This window comes from Oncorhynchus mykiss, chromosome 3, assembly GCF_057628025.1.
Source record: "Oncorhynchus mykiss isolate SJ-2025 chromosome 3, ASM5762802v1, whole genome shotgun sequence".
In the NCBI taxonomy this organism is placed as follows: Eukaryota; Metazoa; Chordata; class Actinopteri; order Salmoniformes; family Salmonidae; genus Oncorhynchus; species Oncorhynchus mykiss.
Window position 1 is genome coordinate 41,760,279 of NC_143024.1, and position 18,109 is coordinate 41,778,387.

An 18,109-nucleotide genomic window follows, 5' to 3' on the forward strand; every position below is an offset into this window, starting at 1 on the left:
ATCGCTTTAACCTATTGCCCTTAAAGGGGCAGGTGAACATCTGTGATATTTTGGTTAACATTTGTGATATTTTGGTTAACACTCAGGTGACAAAAAATATGAAATGAAACAATATACCACATTACTTCTTACTAGTAATACATTTTTCGTTTTAGCAACATTACATAGCATGCTCATCTTTTTTTGTGTGTTTTGTTGATGTAATTATAGGCTGGGGGGATATTTTGTCTGGTAAAAAAATGTAGTGTGGTAGACCCAAAAGTACATTTTAGGCCCTGAAAAGCACCACTATGCCTGAATATCTGACTATTTCCCAACTGTCCACTCTGACTACTGTTATACGAGTTTGCCTTGGCCCAACTGCCACATATTTAAATGGAGATGAATGAATCATTAAACTTAGCTTTGAATAAGGCCGTTCAAGCTCAGTAATGCCACAATCACCTGAAGTTTTGTTTTGAGTCTATTCCTGTGTGGCACCACTCACACACAGTTTTGGTTCCCTTTTTAGATGGGCGGAGGAGGGGGAATGAACACTAGCATGGTGCCCATGTCACGGCCGGGAATGGGTGGCAACACGGGAGGTGGATACTCGGGTGCTAACGACATGTCCACTAACGGCCTGAGCCCAAGCCAGAACCAGGTGAGTCTGTAATGGACTGAAGAAAAGTGCTGGAAACTTTAAATAGTTGGTAGGATAAACAATAGGTAGCCTAAACTCACCTACCATACCAATTAGAAAGTAAACCAGCACACCTTACCTGTTACCAGGTGAATGGAGGAAAAAAGTGTACTTTTATTTGAAAAATCCAGCACGGTAGATGATTAGAACATTTATTGGGTCTCATCAGTTATTCTATTTATTGAAAATGCCTTACCAAACATACCATACTGCCATCTATAGGACTGACAGAACAATTGGGAAGTTTTCAAGTTGTTCTGATTGGCACAATATTTTATATGAATGTTTGTTATTCTCATGTCCTCTCATAAGGTGCTGAGCTTGATAAGGAGCTGTCCAGACGCACAGGGTATCAGCACACAGAACTTGAAGCAGAGTCTCAGCGGCATGAGCTTGGCTGTCATCAAGTAAGACATTCCCTTCCCTCCGTCCTCAAATCAGGCTCTGAAGTTCTTGATATGCTTGAATGTGTCCTGTTTGACCACAACAGTGGTCAGCGTTAAGATACAAATATTTTATAGAACAGATGTGCTTTTCTGGGATGAAGAATAAGTAATATCTGCAATGTTCAACATTTGCCTACTGAATGTGGCCCAGTGCACTCTCATGTGCGAGGCATAACAGAGTAGACTGCATAATTAAGCATTCTGCATTGGCACCAGTCTTACTGTCTTTTGTCTAATCATAGGCAAGCAGTGGAGTTCCTCAGCAACGAAGGACACATCTTCTCCACCATCGACGAGGATCACTTCAAGTCTACTGACAATGACGACTAAAGCATCTCTCCATTCCCTGTTAGCACTAAGAACATGGTCATAGACTTGGGACCATTCTCAACACAGTGTGCGCTATGAGCGGACGATTGTGTATATAAGAATAACGCCCAAAACCCTCTTAGAATTTTAAGATCTCAACACTCCGAAAATAGAACCAGTAGTCATTCATGGAACCATGATTCATGCTGAGTAACATCATGGGATGTCTATATAATCTGAGGGTTTCTGTGAAATTAGGCCTTCTTGGTTAGACGGACCCATCCTGTTTCAACATCCGTTCTGTTAATTATATTACAGTAAGAGTGGGCGCACCACAGGCCAATGTTTTTTCTCACAGTGAATGCAATCTGTGACTGATTAGTTCCTGAATCATTGGTATTGGTAGTTGTCATTTAAAAATGGTGAACAGAATGCAATTCCTATTCAGATTTTTTTATGTCTCTGTTTTGTTTTTGTCTCTATTAAAACATATATTTTCAGAGAAATGTTCCCCAGATATTACTCTTACTTCCCAAATGACTATATAAAGTATCTCTTACAATGTGTGTAACCTTAGAATTCAGTGATATAAGATCATACACTATTGATAACCAAACAATGATACATATGCACCAGTAAAGCTTTGTATTGCGAATGAAGATCCCCACTGTTATCACTCCAGCTTTCTGATATTGACCTCCACTCTTTTAACAGGAAGGTCACTGACACTGCCAGACTAGCATCATTGAGTTTTAAAATTAGGGGGGAAATTTAGTTACAAAATACACTGCTACATTATGAAATGTAACTGGACCTTAAACACCAATGGGCTATTACCATAAGCATTTCGGATAATCGGTTGGCAAGTGTTGCTTGTGATTGCAGCAACGTAGAGAAAATGAAAACCAAGTAACAAAATCTTGGTACAATAAGACATGTATCCTGTTTTTGCATAGTCCCATCTCAAAGTATTCACATTTACAGTGGCTGGCTATCAGTCTGCATAGTTCTGACATTCAGTTGTCTTGCACCCCATAGTCTAGTCTATTTTATGCAATGAGACTTGGTTACTTGAAAAGTTGGCCTTTTTAATAGTAGTTCCTCTGGCTGGTTCAGTAAAGTAAAAAACTGTCCTGTGCCGTTTTCAACATGTCGTCCACTTGCTCATAATCATGGTCGCTGCACTCATCTGCTTGCACTTCATATTTCGGTGCTGTTGAAAGACAAGTTCATTTTAGGTTTACCGTATAATCTAGGTTTTGTGTGAAGTGGTCACCCAGCGCAAAAACATTTATCTAAACAAAGAATAAAACTACAGATAACAGTCAAATGTTTTATAAAAAGCTACACCAAATGCAGAACGATGAATGGGACAGTTTTTGGCGTTGACTTTTACTTCCCTGATGTCATAGCTCACAAGTAATTTCTAATGTAGGACATACTGTACCTTTATTGTTGGGCTTGTGACTTATAGACTTGACGTAAGTGTTTGGCTGAGCCTTTCCTGACTTGACACCGGTCATAGGCTTTCTTGGATTCAGCGGAGGGGCATCCATGATAGCCTTCACGACAACAGGAAAAATTAAACTACCGTTATATTAGGAGGTGTACATGCTATGTTGAAAAAACAGGAACCACATACTTGCATGGGGTGAGGTGTCTGCATAATCAAATAACATCTTTACATGATAACTGATGAGACTACAGTAACATATGTTATATAAGACATTGATTGAACAACCCAAGACCCTATTATATAAGGCAGCATTCTAGTCCTAGTCAAATGAAGTCACAACTTATTCTACTTATTTAAAGTGTATTTCACAATATCTCAACACATAACACACGTTTCCCCAGGTTCTGTGTTGTTGTGTGTTTGTATGTGTGTGTATTTCAGGAAATAGCTTCCTGGATTCTAAGCAGCTGATTGGTCGACCCCATCGCAGATTTGAGCTCTGACCCCTCCCTCTCGTCAGGGGATACAGCTGTCTCTGAAATTACCAACTCCTTCTCCAGCTTGATAAAATCAAGTGTTCCTTTGTTAGAAGAGAGCTTTTTATGTTCTATGTTGATTGTAGTGGCAGTCATTAAAAGTTTTGTGGATATTATTTTGTAGCCGCTCCTTCCGAGGTATGTATGCCAATAAGATTTAGTGTTTTTGATTTTTGAAATTGTTCACTAAGTATTAGTAATAGTAATTGTCCCTGGGGGAGGGCAACGCACCTTGGGAGTGTTTAGGCAAGAGGCCTGCGGGCATACATAACCCGTAGTATTGAATCTGTCTATGCACACTAGGTAAGACCTGGGCGGACTACCCCCTGTATTTTGGTTAGCGCGCCAGGTGGTGCTAAAGGTTAGGTAAGTAGTGGGAAGGCAGGTAAGGTAGAAGAGGGGACTAACTTTTACTTTCTTTGCTTTGGTTCCATCCAGACCCCTTTCCTCACCTTACCGTGTGTAGGAGTAATAAATTCCCTGTAAACTGTATTTTTCTCTGCTTCTGTCATCCTTCCCCACACCTACGATCACATACTTTTTTCACTCCACGGGGAGAAGAGATGTAGCGGGGTGTTGGGTTCCCTCCAAGAGGCGTAAGTAACAACACTTTACAGATACTTAAAAAAAAATAATTAAAACAGAAACAGCAGACATAGAGACAGTACAGTGACACAAAAAAACGAGACAATTTCACAGCTAAGACAAGGAATGTGGGGGCTCCAAGGCAGAGTACAAGGGAAATACATGGGATGCAAGACAGTAGGCAGGACATGTAGGACAGTAAACGAGTCCAGCAAGACAGGAGTGACAACAGGAGATGAGCAGCGCTATATCCTGCCTAGAAAGTACATAAGGTCTGAAAGGAAGAGCTTACCGGAGGCAGAGGAGCAGGGGGCCTGTGAGTCTTTTTGCTATTAAGACTTAGACCACTCAACAAGGAAATGGTGCCACTTTTGGGTGGATGGCAGGGGGTGTCTGGTTGTGAGGATGAAGGGGTTGCCTTTGAAGACTTTGATGGCTTTGATCTTGACGATGGCTTTGGTGGACGTGGTGGTGGGGGCTCATCTGATGCGGTGAGCTTTCGAAATTCGCAATAGAATGAGTCTGTCACCTCTGTAACTGTCTCCAGGTGATAATCTTGGGCCAAAGGCAAGGGGTCATTAGTAAAGGACAAAGACATGTTAAGCCAGTGAGTGGGTATCTCAAAGCACCTCTCTGGATTTCCTGGAAGGCTGGCCTGTATCATGGGCTGTATAGTAGTAGCCTCCAGCCTCAGGGATGAGAACCCCACCAGAGGATCTGTCTCCAGCTCTGCGTCACGGCTCGCCACCTTAACGTCCAACGGCAGAGCGAAGGCCTTGCACAAGTCCATCAGGCTGTACTTCTTGTTGTCCGTGAGCTTCTCCACAAAGTGGCTCTGCATGCACAGGGGCAAGTGGACAACCTCGCTCTCCTCCTCTTCATCCACCTCGTCGTCATCGTCCACTTCTTGGAGACGTCTACATACAAGGACCTCCATGGTCTGGTTATTCTTCTCCTGGCTAGTTCTTCCACCAGGCAGCTTCACCTTCTCGCAGCGCAGCACCTCCAGCTGCTCGCCCACACTGAGCGCCAGAAAACCCTCCTCATCCAGCTCCTCACTGTGCTGCGTCACCCTGACCTTGAGAAACAGTGCCCGGGTCGAGGCGGCGTACAGCTCGTACACTGACTCAAACTCCCGCGGCCTCCGTCTCAGGCGTCCCCCGTAGCGCTGCGACACTAGGAAGTACTGGCGTGCATTGCGCCCCTTGATACCCGAAGCCAGAACCATGGCTGAGGAACCACGCTTGTGAAGGACTAGAGGATGGCCTTTGTGTAGTTCAGCCAGCCAGGTACAGCGGAACAGAGGCTGGCCCTCATGGTGCTCCAGTATTTCAGCCGTGGTGGGGAAGGCCTCATCTGGCTGGGCAAATACCTCGGACAGAGTGAGTGGGGTCACAAATGTCAAGTCTTGGGATTGCGTCGTCACGTCGACTACATCCACCTCCAAGCTGGAGGGGAACTTGACTATGTTCTTCCTCACTGCGAGAAAATTTGAGAAATTATGTTGAAGGGTGTAGACCCACACAGTAAAGTACTACATTTGATGATGAGCAGAACACAAAAACTAAGCTGTATGTTCAAAATGTACAATCCTGTAGTGCAATGATTTGTGAAAAAGAAATGCAGGCTACAGCTTGCCAATAGCTTTAATGATGTGCTCCTCAGCCAACACATCTCTCACTTCTAGATTATAACATGATATCTCAGTGTTTTTTCATTAGCTAAGTAAGTATGCCGTTGGTTGACTCAGAACCAGGTTCTACTCACAGTGCATGATGGCCTGGACCTGGTATATGGGGCTGAAGACTAGTGATCCCCCGTGCTTGGTCTTCTTGCTGAAGCGAAAGCGCCGGCTACAGAGGTGGGGCGAGGATATGATCTCCTGGAGGGTGTAGGTCTGGTCACTCTCACACTCATAGAACTCCCCACGGCAGGAGAAGGGGACAAGCACTTCAGCCAACGCCCCCTGCTGGCCTCTGAGTTGACAGCGGACGCAGCTCTCCTCACCCCCGTCTTGCTGCTCGATGTACAGCATGGTCACGGCCATCCCGGCACCAAGGGTGAAATTCTCAAAAGTCAGCTCACATCGGCTGGTGAAGGTGAAGGGAAAGCAGGTGTCCAGGCCTACAGGCCTCAGACTCACCATCTCCTCCACTGTGTTGTATGGCATCTCCTCTGGAACCAGCTTGAACAGATCTGAGAGGGAGAGTCCACAATGAGCCCATGAATAACACAGCATTGATCAAGGGACTTTATTAGAATTTATTAAACATATTACCATGGTTAATAAAGAATTGGGGGGTTCACTTACATAGAATCACTAGAACTGCTATTCTTGGTAGAGTCGATCATCTTTGCTTGATGGACCAAAGGTTTTTCTATTTCTAGCCCTGGCTAAGTGCATTTGTTGAAAACCGTAAGCCTCACCTGCATGGTTGAGGGGCAGCTGAAACTTCTCATTGTTGCTGATGTCCTCACAGCTGACAGACAGGAGCTTGATGTCGATGACCTTCACCAGGTCCCCCGTGGATAGGCACACCTCGTTTCCCGACAGCTCATAAACAGACCCTATAAAGCATCAACACACCACAATTTCAGCTCTGATGACAATGCATATTTGCAGCAACATACATGTACAGTACTTGTTGATTTATATATTTTTTTATCAGAGGTGATTACTCAATAATACTGTCCAATTACAAAGCATTCCTGAACTGATGGAAAAATATCTTAATATATGCAGTACACAGTATTAACTTCTCTGTTCTAGGAACATGAGACTTTGTACACTCATTTTTTCCTAATTTCCTTATTTGTCTGCTGCAACATTTCAAGGTAGTCTACTGACTGACCGCCCATCCATATAACCAAGCATATGATCTATTAACCTTTGAACATGTGATATTACATACACTCCTCTATGTATTTATTTAGACTGAAGCAAAATGTTTCATGAGGCGACAGTACAGTGTCACCTTTTGTTTGAGGGTATTTTCATACATATCTGTTTTACTGTTTAGAAAGGAAAGCACTTTATATATCTAGTCCTCCCATTTGAAGGTGTCATACAGTATTTAGACATTCACTTATATGAGATTTGAAGTACTCAAACATGTGGTATTTTAATCCCACATTCCTAGCACGCAATAACTACATCAAGCTTGTGACTCTACAAACTTGTTGGATGCATTTGCCATTTATTTTCGTTGTGTTTCAGATGATGTTGTGCCCAATAGAAGTCAAATGAAAGTTTATTGGTCACCTACACAGTTTTCCAGATGTTATTGCAGGTGCAGTGAAACAGTGCAGCAATATCAAGCAATATAGTAACAATACGCACATAATCAGAAAGCAAAATAAAATGACAAGGAATTAAGACATCAGAGCAGTTTTCAGAGTCCGGAATATAAATATATACACCATCGTTCAAAAGTTTGGGGTCACTTAGAAATGTAATTATTTTTGAAAGAAAAGCACTTTTTTGTCCATTTAAAATAGCATCAAATGAATCAGAAATACAGTTTAGACATTGGTAATGTTGTAAATGACAATTAATGGAATATCTACATAGGCGTACAGAGACCCATTACCAGCAACCATCACTCCTGTGTTCCAATGGCACGTTGTGTTAGCTAATCCAAGTTGATCATTTTAAAAGGCTAATTGATCATTAGAAATTCTTCTTGCAATTATGTTAGCACAGCTGTTGTGCTAATTAAAGAAGCAATAAATCTGGCCTTCTTTAGACTAGTATCTGGAGCATCAGCATTTGTGTGTTCGATTACAGGCTCAAAATGGCTAGAAACAAATGACTTTCTTCTGAAACTCGTCAGTCTATTCTTTTTCTGAGAAATGAAGGCTATTCTATGCGAGAAATTACCAAGAAACTGAAGATCTCGTACAATGCTGTGTACTACTCCCTTCACAGAACAGCGCAAACTAGCTCTAACCAGAATAGAAAGAGGAGTGGGAGGCCCCGGTGCACAACTGTGCAAGACAAGTACATTAGAGTGTCTAGTTTGAGAAACAGATGCCTCACAAGTAATCAACTGGCAGCTTCATTAAATAGTACCCGCAAAACACCAGTCTCAACATCAACAGTGAAGAGGTGACTCCGGGATGCTGGCCTTCTAAGTAGAGTTGCAAAGAAAAAGCCATATATCAGACTCGCCAATAAAAATAAAAGATTAAGATGGGCAAAAGAACACAGACACTGGACAGAGGAACTCTGCCTAGAGCGCCAGCATCCCGGAGTCGCCTCTTCACTGTTGACGTTGAGACTGGTGTTTTGCGTGTACTATTTAACGAAGCTGCAAGCTGAGGACTTGTGAGACATCTGTTTCTCAAACTAGGCACTTCTTCTTTAATCAGCACAACAGTTTTCAGCTGTGCTAACAAAATTGTAAAAGGGTTTTCTAATGATCAATTAGCCTTTTAAAATGATAAACTTGGATTACCTAATACAATGGGCCATTGGAACACAGGAATGATGGTTGCTGATATTGGGCCTCTATACGCTGTGGCTTTCAGCAGGTCAGCCACCAGGGGGAGACTCGTCGAGGCCTGGTAACAGACGATGTATACATCACGAGGCGATGGCTCCATCTGCTGGACGTGCCAGGTCTCGACAGGTTCTCTGGCCAGGTCTAATTGGGGCTGATTGGGAGTTGGTGAGTAATCAAGGGCTGATTGCTCACCAGCTGTGTTAAGGCCCATAAAGCTGCCAGAAGGGCAGCACACAGGGAGAGAGGGGCAAGAAAGTACTCCCGTATAGTTGGGGACAGTTAGAGAGGTAACAGGAGTGAGTGCAGTTTTGATCCTGACAGGATACAGCAAGACCCGGAGCCCAGAAGACGGTATCCCGGGGAGGGTCTCATGGGGGAGACGTATCCTTTTCTTTTTGATTTATAATTTAAATAAACACCCTTGAAACCGAGCTAATCCTACTCTGTCTGTGTCTGATCTGTGTAGATGTCTTGACCAAACCCCCTGGTCTGCCACAAGTGGTCGATAATGCGGGCACCCTGATAACGTGGTCAGATCAAGGTGGTCAGTTTGCCCGGGCCCAACAAGCACAACAGGCGGTTCAGGAACGAACACTGGAGGAACAGTGACTACAAAACGTCCGCCTCGTTGAGGAAATCAGGAAGCTACAAGGAGGAGCGTCTCCTGAATCACCTCCCAACCCGTATTTAATCAAGCTAACGGAAGACGATGACATCGAAACATACCTCTGTACGTTTGAATGGACAGCGCCACGGGAAGGATGGCCAAGGCCGAGGTGGGCAAGTCTGCTGGCCCCGTTCCTCTCTGGAAATGCCCAAAAGGCGTATTGGGACCTGAAAGACGAACAGGCAGCTAACTACGACGGACTCAAACGAGAGAGATACTCAGCCGCTACGGGTACAGCCTGGCCCATCGGGCTCAACGGTTCCACGACTGGAGGTTCGTACCTGACGCATCCCCCCGAGCCCAGAGGAGCGACCTACTGCGCGTCACCAGGGCGTGGCTCCTAACCAACATATCCACCCTCTCCATCCTAGACAAAGTGGTCCTGGATCGCTTCCTACGGGTACTACCCCACGACATGAAGAGGGCAGCGAGTCTATGCGTGCTCCAGACCTTGGAGGGCCTCCTGAATGCAGTGGAGACGCATCAGAACACTCAGGCCATGCTGAGTGGGAGCCGGGCCGAGTCGGCGACCCCCGTGCGAGGAGTCGGAAGGACAGCCCCACTGCTGTGGACCCAGAACCGACAGTCGACAGGGCCAAAGGACAGCAAACCCCTGGAGAGACGGCTGGGGTAGGGCCGACCCGCCACCGACAAACCCAGGTAGATGGAGACCAACGAAGGTGTTTTGAGTGTGGCGCCCAGGGACACATTACCTGGAATTGTACGGCTCGAGAGAAGTCGATACCATCAGCAAGCCCCGGAGGCGAGGTGGGTTACGCAGTGAACTATGTCACCTCCTGTTGGGCACACCACGAATCAACTGCACCCATATGTCCCGGTGAAGGTTGACGGACGTGACACGGAAGCTCTATTGGACTCCGGAAGTATGGTTACCCTCGGAACCACGAGCCTGCTGAACCAGGAGACCGAACGTGGTAGGGAGATGTCCATTTCCTGTGTTCACGGTGACACAAAGTGGTATCCATCCGTATGGGCCAATATCGTGACGCCACAAGAGAGCTGCCAGATGATGGTGGGTGCAGTACCAGAGTTGCCGATACCTCTCCTAGTGGGACAAGATTGTCCGCTGTTCGCGGCCCTGTGGGGGCACGAGCTGAGGAAGAAGGTACGAGCCAGAGCGAGAATAACCCATCGCCTGTGTGGCCCGGAAGCAAACAGTTGACCAACCTGTTTCTACAGGTCCGGAGTCGGAGGGGGTGCCGGAACCCGACCCCCCTGGGGAACCATGGGAGGAAGAGCCCAGCCTCCCCCTCCCCAATGTTGAGGGGCCAGTCGAGATACCTGCAGGGGGCCAACTGAGTGGACAATTAGGGACGGCCCAGTGGGAAGATTCTAACTTGAAAGCTGCCGCAGCCCAAGTGATAGCGGTCGATGGACAGCTACTTCCGGGGGTGAGTGACTGGCGTAACCCCCATTTCCAGATCAAGAATAACCTTTTGTATCAGGTGTCTCGCCAACAGGGGGAACTTCGAGAGGTATTGTTGATGCCCCGATGGTACGTGGGAACCGTTCTTCAGCTGGCCTATACCCACCTGTTGGGGGCGCACCTGGGAATGGAGAAGACCGGGAACGGGTCGCCGCCCGGTTCCACTGGCCCGGGATGAGGAGGGCCGTGGAAGACTACTGTCGCACCTGCCCGGAGTGTCAAATGACTGCCCCAAAGGCCCACTTCCGAAACCCACTGGTCCCCCTACCGATCATCGGGGTGTCCATTGATAGCATCGCCATGGACATAGCGGGACCCCTGGTAAAAATAGCACGAGGACACAGGTACATCCTGGTAATAGTAGACTATGCCACCCAGCATCCCGAGTTCATTCCCCTACAGGTGGCGGTATCCAAAGGAATCTCCCGGGAGCTGTTCCACTTCTTTAGCCGGGTGGGCATCCCGAACGAGATCCTGACAGACCAAGGTACGGAGATTATGTCCCGCCTAATGAAAGAGTTGAGTGCCCTCCTGCCGATCAAGCAGATCTGGACCTCCGTTTTTCAACCGCAGACGGATGGGCTCGTCGAGCGCTTCAATAAAATGCTCAAGCAAATGCTGCATAAGGTCATTGAGCAGGACGGGAAGAACTGGGACCAGCTACTAACCCACCTAATGTTCTCAATCCGAGAAGTACCCCAGTCCTCCACGGGGTTTTCCCCTTTCGAACTCCTCTATGGTAGGAGGCCACGCGGCCTATTGGACCTCGCCAAGGAAGTGTGGGCAGCCCAACCGACCTCATGATGCAGCGTGGTAGAGCACGTGGAGACGATGAGGGAGCGGATGACAGCCGTATGGGCAGTCGTGAGGGAACATATGGAGAAGGCCCAACGCGCCAAAGCCCAGGTCTACAATCGGAGAGCCCAGCCCTGAGAATTCCAGGTGCGAGATAGGGTGTTGGTCTTAATCCCCACGGCCAAAAGTAAGTGCCTGGCAACACGACACAGGCCATACGAGGTGATCAAGAAGCTGGGCCCAGTCAATTACCGCATACGGCAACCGGGAAGATGGAAACCTCAACAGATTTACCACGTGAACCTGTTGAAGAAGTGGCACGAAAGGACAGCATTGGCTGTGTTATGGTCGGGACCCAGGATGCCAACGGTACCAGTGGTGGTCCCGAGCAACGAGGACCTTGATCCGGCCCAGAAGCAAGAGGTCCGGGAGCTTGTCGATCGGAACACGGCGGTGTTCTCCAAGAAGCCAGGCCGCACGACCCTCATTGAACACCACATCCGTACCTGGCCTGGGGAAACGGTACGAAAGAGGCCATATTGGATTCCGGAGGCCCGAAGGAAGAACGTGAAACAAGAAGTGGAGGCTATGCTGAGGATTGGGGTCGTTGAACAGTCTCACAGTGCATGGTGCAGCCCCATCGTGTTGGTGCCCAAACCGGACGGGAGCCACCGCTTCTGTAATGATTTCCGGGGTGTGAACGAAATAAGCTTATTCGACGCCTACCCCATGCCAAGGTTGGACGAGCTCATCGACCGATTGGGAAAGGCCCGGTACATCAGCATCCTTGACCTGACCAAAGGATGTTGGCAGGTACCGTTGCCAGCCTCCTCCCGGGAGAAGACGGCGTTCTCGACACCTGACGGTTTGTATCAGTACCGGGTGCTCCCGTTCGGTCGCCATGGAGCCCCGCCCATCTTCCAGAGACTGATGAACAGAGTGCTTTGACCCCACCAGCAGTACGCAGCGGCATATCATACACAGCCAGGGTTGGGAAAAGCCTGGCTGTGGAACCCCACAAAATGCAAACTAGGTTTCGAGGAGGTAGAGTACCTGGGGTATTTGATCGGACGGGGGAACGTCAAGCCCCAGGATAAGAAGGTTCACGCGGTACATGACTGGCCCGTTCCACGCTCCAAGACACAGGTCAAGTCCTTCCTGGGACTGGCCGGATACTATAGCCGGTTTATCCCCAAATTTGCGGCTATAGCTTCCCCCCTCACCGATCTAACCAGAGTCCGCCTCCCGAAAACAGTGAGATGGACGGACGAGAGATAAGTGGCGTTCAGCCATCTGAAGGAAGCACTGTGCTCCCATCCGATTCTCATAACGCCGATTTCCAGGTGCCGATGGTGGTCCAGACAGATGCATGTGATACGTGCTGTCTAGGTGCTGTTCTGTCCCAGATACACGATGGGGAGGAGCACCCCATCATGTGGTTAGGTACCCACTTCACCCTGGTCACAGACCATGCTCCCCTGGTCTGGATGGCCAGGGGAAAGGACACAAACGATCGGGTCACCAGGTGGTTCTTGTCCCTTCAACGCTGCTCTTGTTCTGTTGTGCACAGGTCAGGGAAGAAGCATGGAAACTCGGATGCCATATCGAGAAAGGAGACATACGTTTCACTGATGACAGTCCCCTCCCTGATAGAGCTAAGGGGGCCTGTGTGACGTACAGCAGGTCAGCCACCAGGGGGAGACTCGTCGAGGCCTGGTGACAGATGATGTATACATCACGAGGCGATGGCTCCATCTGCTGGACGTGCCAGGTCTCGACAGGTTCTCTGGCCAGGACTAATTGAAGCTGATTGGGAGTTGGTGAGTAATCAAGGGCTGATTGCTCACCAGCTGTGCAAGGCCCATAAAGCTGCCAGAAAGGCAGCACACAGGGAGAGTGGGAGAAGAAAGGACTCCCGTATAGTTGGGGACGGTTAGAGATCCCGACAGGATACAGCAAGACCCGGAGCCCAGAAGACGGTATCCCGGGGCTTGATCCAGAGCCGGAGGACGACAGAATGCTCAGTCAGCCATTGTTTTTAAGCGTGTCTTTGGGACTGCAAGTAGTCTTTGATCATTTGACCGAAGTGACCGTGAAGACGGTTTGGGGCTGAGCAGTTCACTGAGGTTTTGGGGACCAGAGGCATTGAATGTATCAGAGGTGATGCAATACTGGACCTAATCATTACAGACATGAACCAGCTTTACCATAAACCATCCATCCTAACAGCCATTGGCCTCAGTGATCATTAGGCAGTCCAATGGCCTTCAAAAGCCCAACAAACCAGAAGTGAGAACATCGTCCTATCCGACAATCTAACCTGGACAGTTTTGGAAAGTTGATCACAACCCACTCCTGGCAAGAAGTATACAATGCCCCTGATGCTACATCCAAGACTGCTGCCTTCTATAACATGGACTGCTGTGTGTAATGACCACCTCCCTGTCCAAACTGTGAAAATGCACCCTACTGACAGACCCTGGATGACAGCAGAGGAGACTGGTAGGAGGAGCTATAGGAGGATAGGCTCATTAATGGCTTGAACAGAATATATGGAATGGAGTCAAACACATCAAGCATATGGAAACCATGTTTGACTCCGTTCCGTTTATTCCAAACCATTACAATGAGCCTGCACTCCTATAGCTCCTCCCACCAGCCTCCTCTGGCTGAAATCAAGGCCCCTCTGAAAATGCATATTCCTAGCCATGATCAAAACAACAAATTAGGAATAACAAATGAAATTAACAACTGGTTCTCTCAGGTCAGCCAATCACTAACCTCCCTGGACACAACAGCCATCCCTGCTTTTTTACATTCCCTGCAGCCTCTCCCAGAAATCCAACCCTTGGAGGACAACCTGTGTGTGATCAAAACCAACAAAGCCCCTAGCCCCTACGGTGTGCAACAGCAGATCCTATGAGAATTTGCCTGCGAGTTGAGCCAACCCATCAGTGACATCCTCAAAACATCATTCTATTGAGGTGAATCCCTCTTCCAGTGGAAAGAAGCCACGTTCGTGCTCATCCCCAAGACCCTCCACCAGACAGCCAATCAGCTACTGCCTATATCCCTGACACCACAACTATCAAAAGTTCCTGTGACCTTCGCTGCCACCTGGATGAAGGAAGACATAAAACCCAACCTAGACCCCAGACAGTTTGGAAGCAGACCCCAAAAATCATCGACTTACGATCTCGTTAGCCTTTTGGATTATACAAGCAGTCATACATCCCATCCACCATAACCACCTTCATCAACACTTACTTCTCCAAGGCATTTGACAAAATTGACCACACCATCGCCATTGAACGGCTGACCCAACTGGATGTCAGACCTGCCCTCACAGCATGGCTCGTCAGTTTTGTGACCGGACATAAACAACACTCTGCTAGGAACAGAAGGGAGGTGTGGCTCAAGGAACTCCTCTGGGTCCTCTCATCTTCCTTGCAGTCATAGACGGTGCAGCCCGGGATGTTGAGAGTAGGTGGAAGTACGTTGCTGATTTCAGTCAACACATGCACAATGGGAAAAATCTGCACACCAAAGCAGGCCCTGGACAACTTTGACTCATGGGTTCAGGCAAGAAAAATGTCACTGAACTCTGCCAAAGTCAAGGTCCTATCAGTGACCCTCACTAGAAATCCACCTGTCCCATGACCTCTCCAGTTTGAGGGGCAGGGCTGCAAAGGAGCTCAAAGTATCTAATAGTGTGAAGATTCTAGGGTTAACGGTACTGATGGATTTACAATGGGGTAAGCAGGTTGTTACATTTTTTTGGTGCAATTTGTTACGCTTTGGTGCAATTTTTACAAGTATGTGGTACATTTTCAAAACACATAGTACAAAACTCAAAACAGTGTGGCAGACGGCAGGGAGAGGTGAGGGGAGTGGTTATTGAGGGGAGATTTATTGCAGCCCACTGGCTCCACCCCCAAGCCTTATATGGACTTCCTGCCCCAACGAGGCAAGGCTGTAGTTTGTTAAGCCAGGGAGTGCTTGGGGATATAGGAGGAAGCAGCCTGCACAAAGGAGCAGAGAATAGAGAGAGAATTGTGTGTTATGAAGAGTGGGAGAAGAGAAAACAGTATCAGTGAGATTACCCCGTTTGTGTACCGAATTGGCTGAGGACCTAAGTTTTGGGATTCCCCCGGGAGAACGGAACAGACAACGACTTGTGAACTGGGAAGTAATTGGTGAATTCCCTCTTTCTCTGTGCACAAAAATCCCTAATATCTCCCCTTTGTGCTACTGGTGCATGTTGTGTTATTGAACTTGGTGACTTTGAAACCCCACACCCTTTAGCCTGCTACAACAGATTAGCAAAAAGGCAGTTTCAAAACTCAAAGCACATTTCCAAATGACTGAGTACAACACAATCAGTCACTTTTTCACTAAAATTCAATCAGTGTTTCATCTAGAAATACATGTTCATATTAAGAATTTGCCTTTCGCAATGCTCACATTACTTTTAATATGGTAGTCTTATTTGTTAATATACCTTTCACTATTACTTAATCCAACTGCTCTTATTCAATAATCAACCTTTTTGTAAACCTATACATTTCAAAACATATACAGATTTGGATAACTACAGAATTCCAATGTATGTTTGTAAAATATAAACAAAAAAATATGATATATACTGAGTGTACAAAACGTTAAGGACACCTGCTCTTTCCACGATCTTCACTGACCAGGTGAATCCAAGTGAAAGCTATGATCCCTTATTGATGTCACTTGTTAAATTCACTTTGTGTGTAGCTGGTAGGGGAGGAGATGGGTTAAAGAATAATTTTTAAGCCTTGAGACAATTGAGATGGTGTATGTGTGCCATTCAGAGGGTGAATCGGCAAGACAAAATGATTCATTGTCTTTAAACAGGGTATGGTAGTAGGTGCCAGGCACACCGGTTTGTGTCAAGAACTGCAATGCTTCTGGGTTTTTCACGCTCAACAGTTTCCCATGTGTATCAACAATGGTCCGAGGACAGACGCTATGCGCTTCAGCACTGGGCAGTCCCGTTTTGTGAGCTTGTGTGGCCTACTACTTTGCAGCTGAGCCGATGTTGCTCATACACGTTTCCACTTCACAATGACAGCATTTACAGTTGCCCAGGGCAGAATTTTGACGAACTGACTTGTTGGAAAGGTAGCATCCTACGATGGTGTCACGGAGCTCTTCAGTAAGGCCATTCTTCGGCTAATGTTTCACTTTGATGATTGCATGGCTGTGTGCTCAATTTTATACACCTGTTAGCAACGGGTGTGGCTGAAATAGCCGAATCCACTCATTTTAATTGTTGTCCACATACTTTTATGTATATATAGTGTATCTTGCATTTTTTGCTATTGGATCAACTGGTTATTAAAACAACTAAATTGAGAATGTATAATTGTTGTATTTTGATGATTAAACCAATGTTTTCATGATATTTCACAGTAAACTTATATTTTGGATGAATGTTTTTGTGGTGAAAGATGTTTGCAAGTGTTACCAGTTTGGAGTTTTGTACTAGTTTTGTACTTGTGAAAATGGCAACAAAGCGATTGAATAGAACTGTGAAGATAATGTTTGCAAGAAGGCAATTGTAGGCCAAAATATAATCTTTTAACTTTGCTAAAATAAAACAATTTTTAATGGTGAGCTTTTCTTTCTATGATGATCACATTTTTTGGTTGCACCTCAACTCACGTTGGTTAAGCGCTCGCCACTTAATTTCACATCAGCCTAGCCGTATGTCAGGCTTGGATTCGCAATACCAAAACGATTCATTCATGATTATCCATAATCATGGTAGCATCCACATTAATATAGAAGTGTTCAGAAACATATGGTACTTTTATTGTAAATAAGACTCAAGTGACACAATACATCACTTACTATTCATTTCTACTGGGCACAACACAATCTGAAACACAACCAAAGAAAACTGCAAATGCATTCTAGGACTATTTAATCAAATACTACACCTTTGACTACTTTAATACACATATCTGTTTTACCGTTTAGAAATTACAGTATCTAGTCTCACCATTTGAAGGTGTCTTATTTGGACAAATGTAATCATATGTATATGAAAATACCCTCAGTTGTAAATACGACAGTCTGTACTGTTGCCTAATTATGAGACTTTTATTCTACTTCTGTTTGTGTGTGTCAGAATTGAGTATAAAAAACTGCCACTGACTGTTAATCAGTAAGCTTGTCTGTCTCATTTCAGGCAATGTAAAAATAGGTTTGCCCACACATGGGGTTTATGAAAGAAAGTATGAAAAAGTCCTACCTTGAAAGTATACACCAGAGCAAACCTGTAGAGTCCGTGGCAGACAAGTTTGATCCAAGGATGCAATTAATTCTTGCAGGGACATAACTACTTCAGTGCCTGCCATCACTGCAGTGCAGAACCCGATGTTGGGCTGTCTAGGCTCAACTGTGTTTCCAAGAGAGGTGCCACTGATCTAACAGTTGAAAGCAACGACTGTATGAGGAAGTAGGCAACCAGATATTTTCAAGTAAAGTTAACCCCTGCCCTGTGATACTAGCTTGTGTTGCCAATAAAGATATGTGAACATGGCTTTTACTTCTTTATTGTTTGCTTATTTTATGCAGACATAAACATTTTATTAGTTGCCTACAATCAAAAAAGAAACAACTCACCATGTTTCCTATGGGAAATTG

General features: G+C 46.1%; 2 protein-coding genes across 3 annotated transcripts in view; one reads left to right on the forward strand and one right to left on the reverse strand.

The window, feature by feature from the left end:
- Positions 1-1,943, forward strand: part of rpa2 (replication protein A2) — a 25,971-nt gene extending 24,028 nt beyond the window's left edge. For both annotated transcript variants that reach the window (XM_090229282.1, XM_021595633.3), the window contains exons 7-9: positions 512-643; positions 995-1,089; positions 1,371-1,943. In XM_090229282.1, the coding sequence (XP_090085408.1) occupies positions 512-643; positions 995-1,089; positions 1,371-1,458 (315 nt within the window). In that variant the 3' untranslated portion in view covers positions 1,459-1,943. The remainder of the gene's footprint in view (positions 1-511; positions 644-994; positions 1,090-1,370) is intronic.
- Positions 777-18,059, reverse strand: LOC110517657 (protein THEMIS2). Its single transcript, XM_021595606.3, has 6 exons — positions 17,715-18,059; positions 6,442-6,582; positions 5,782-6,210; positions 4,307-5,493; positions 2,885-2,999; positions 777-2,650 (listed from the first exon to the last, which is right to left on the reverse strand). The coding sequence occupies exons 1-6, from the start codon at positions 17,818-17,820 to the stop codon at positions 2,550-2,552; spliced, it is 2,079 nt and encodes a 692-aa protein (XP_021451281.2). The 5' UTR covers positions 17,821-18,059; the 3' UTR covers positions 777-2,549.
- Positions 18,060-18,109: the final 50 nt, after the last annotated feature.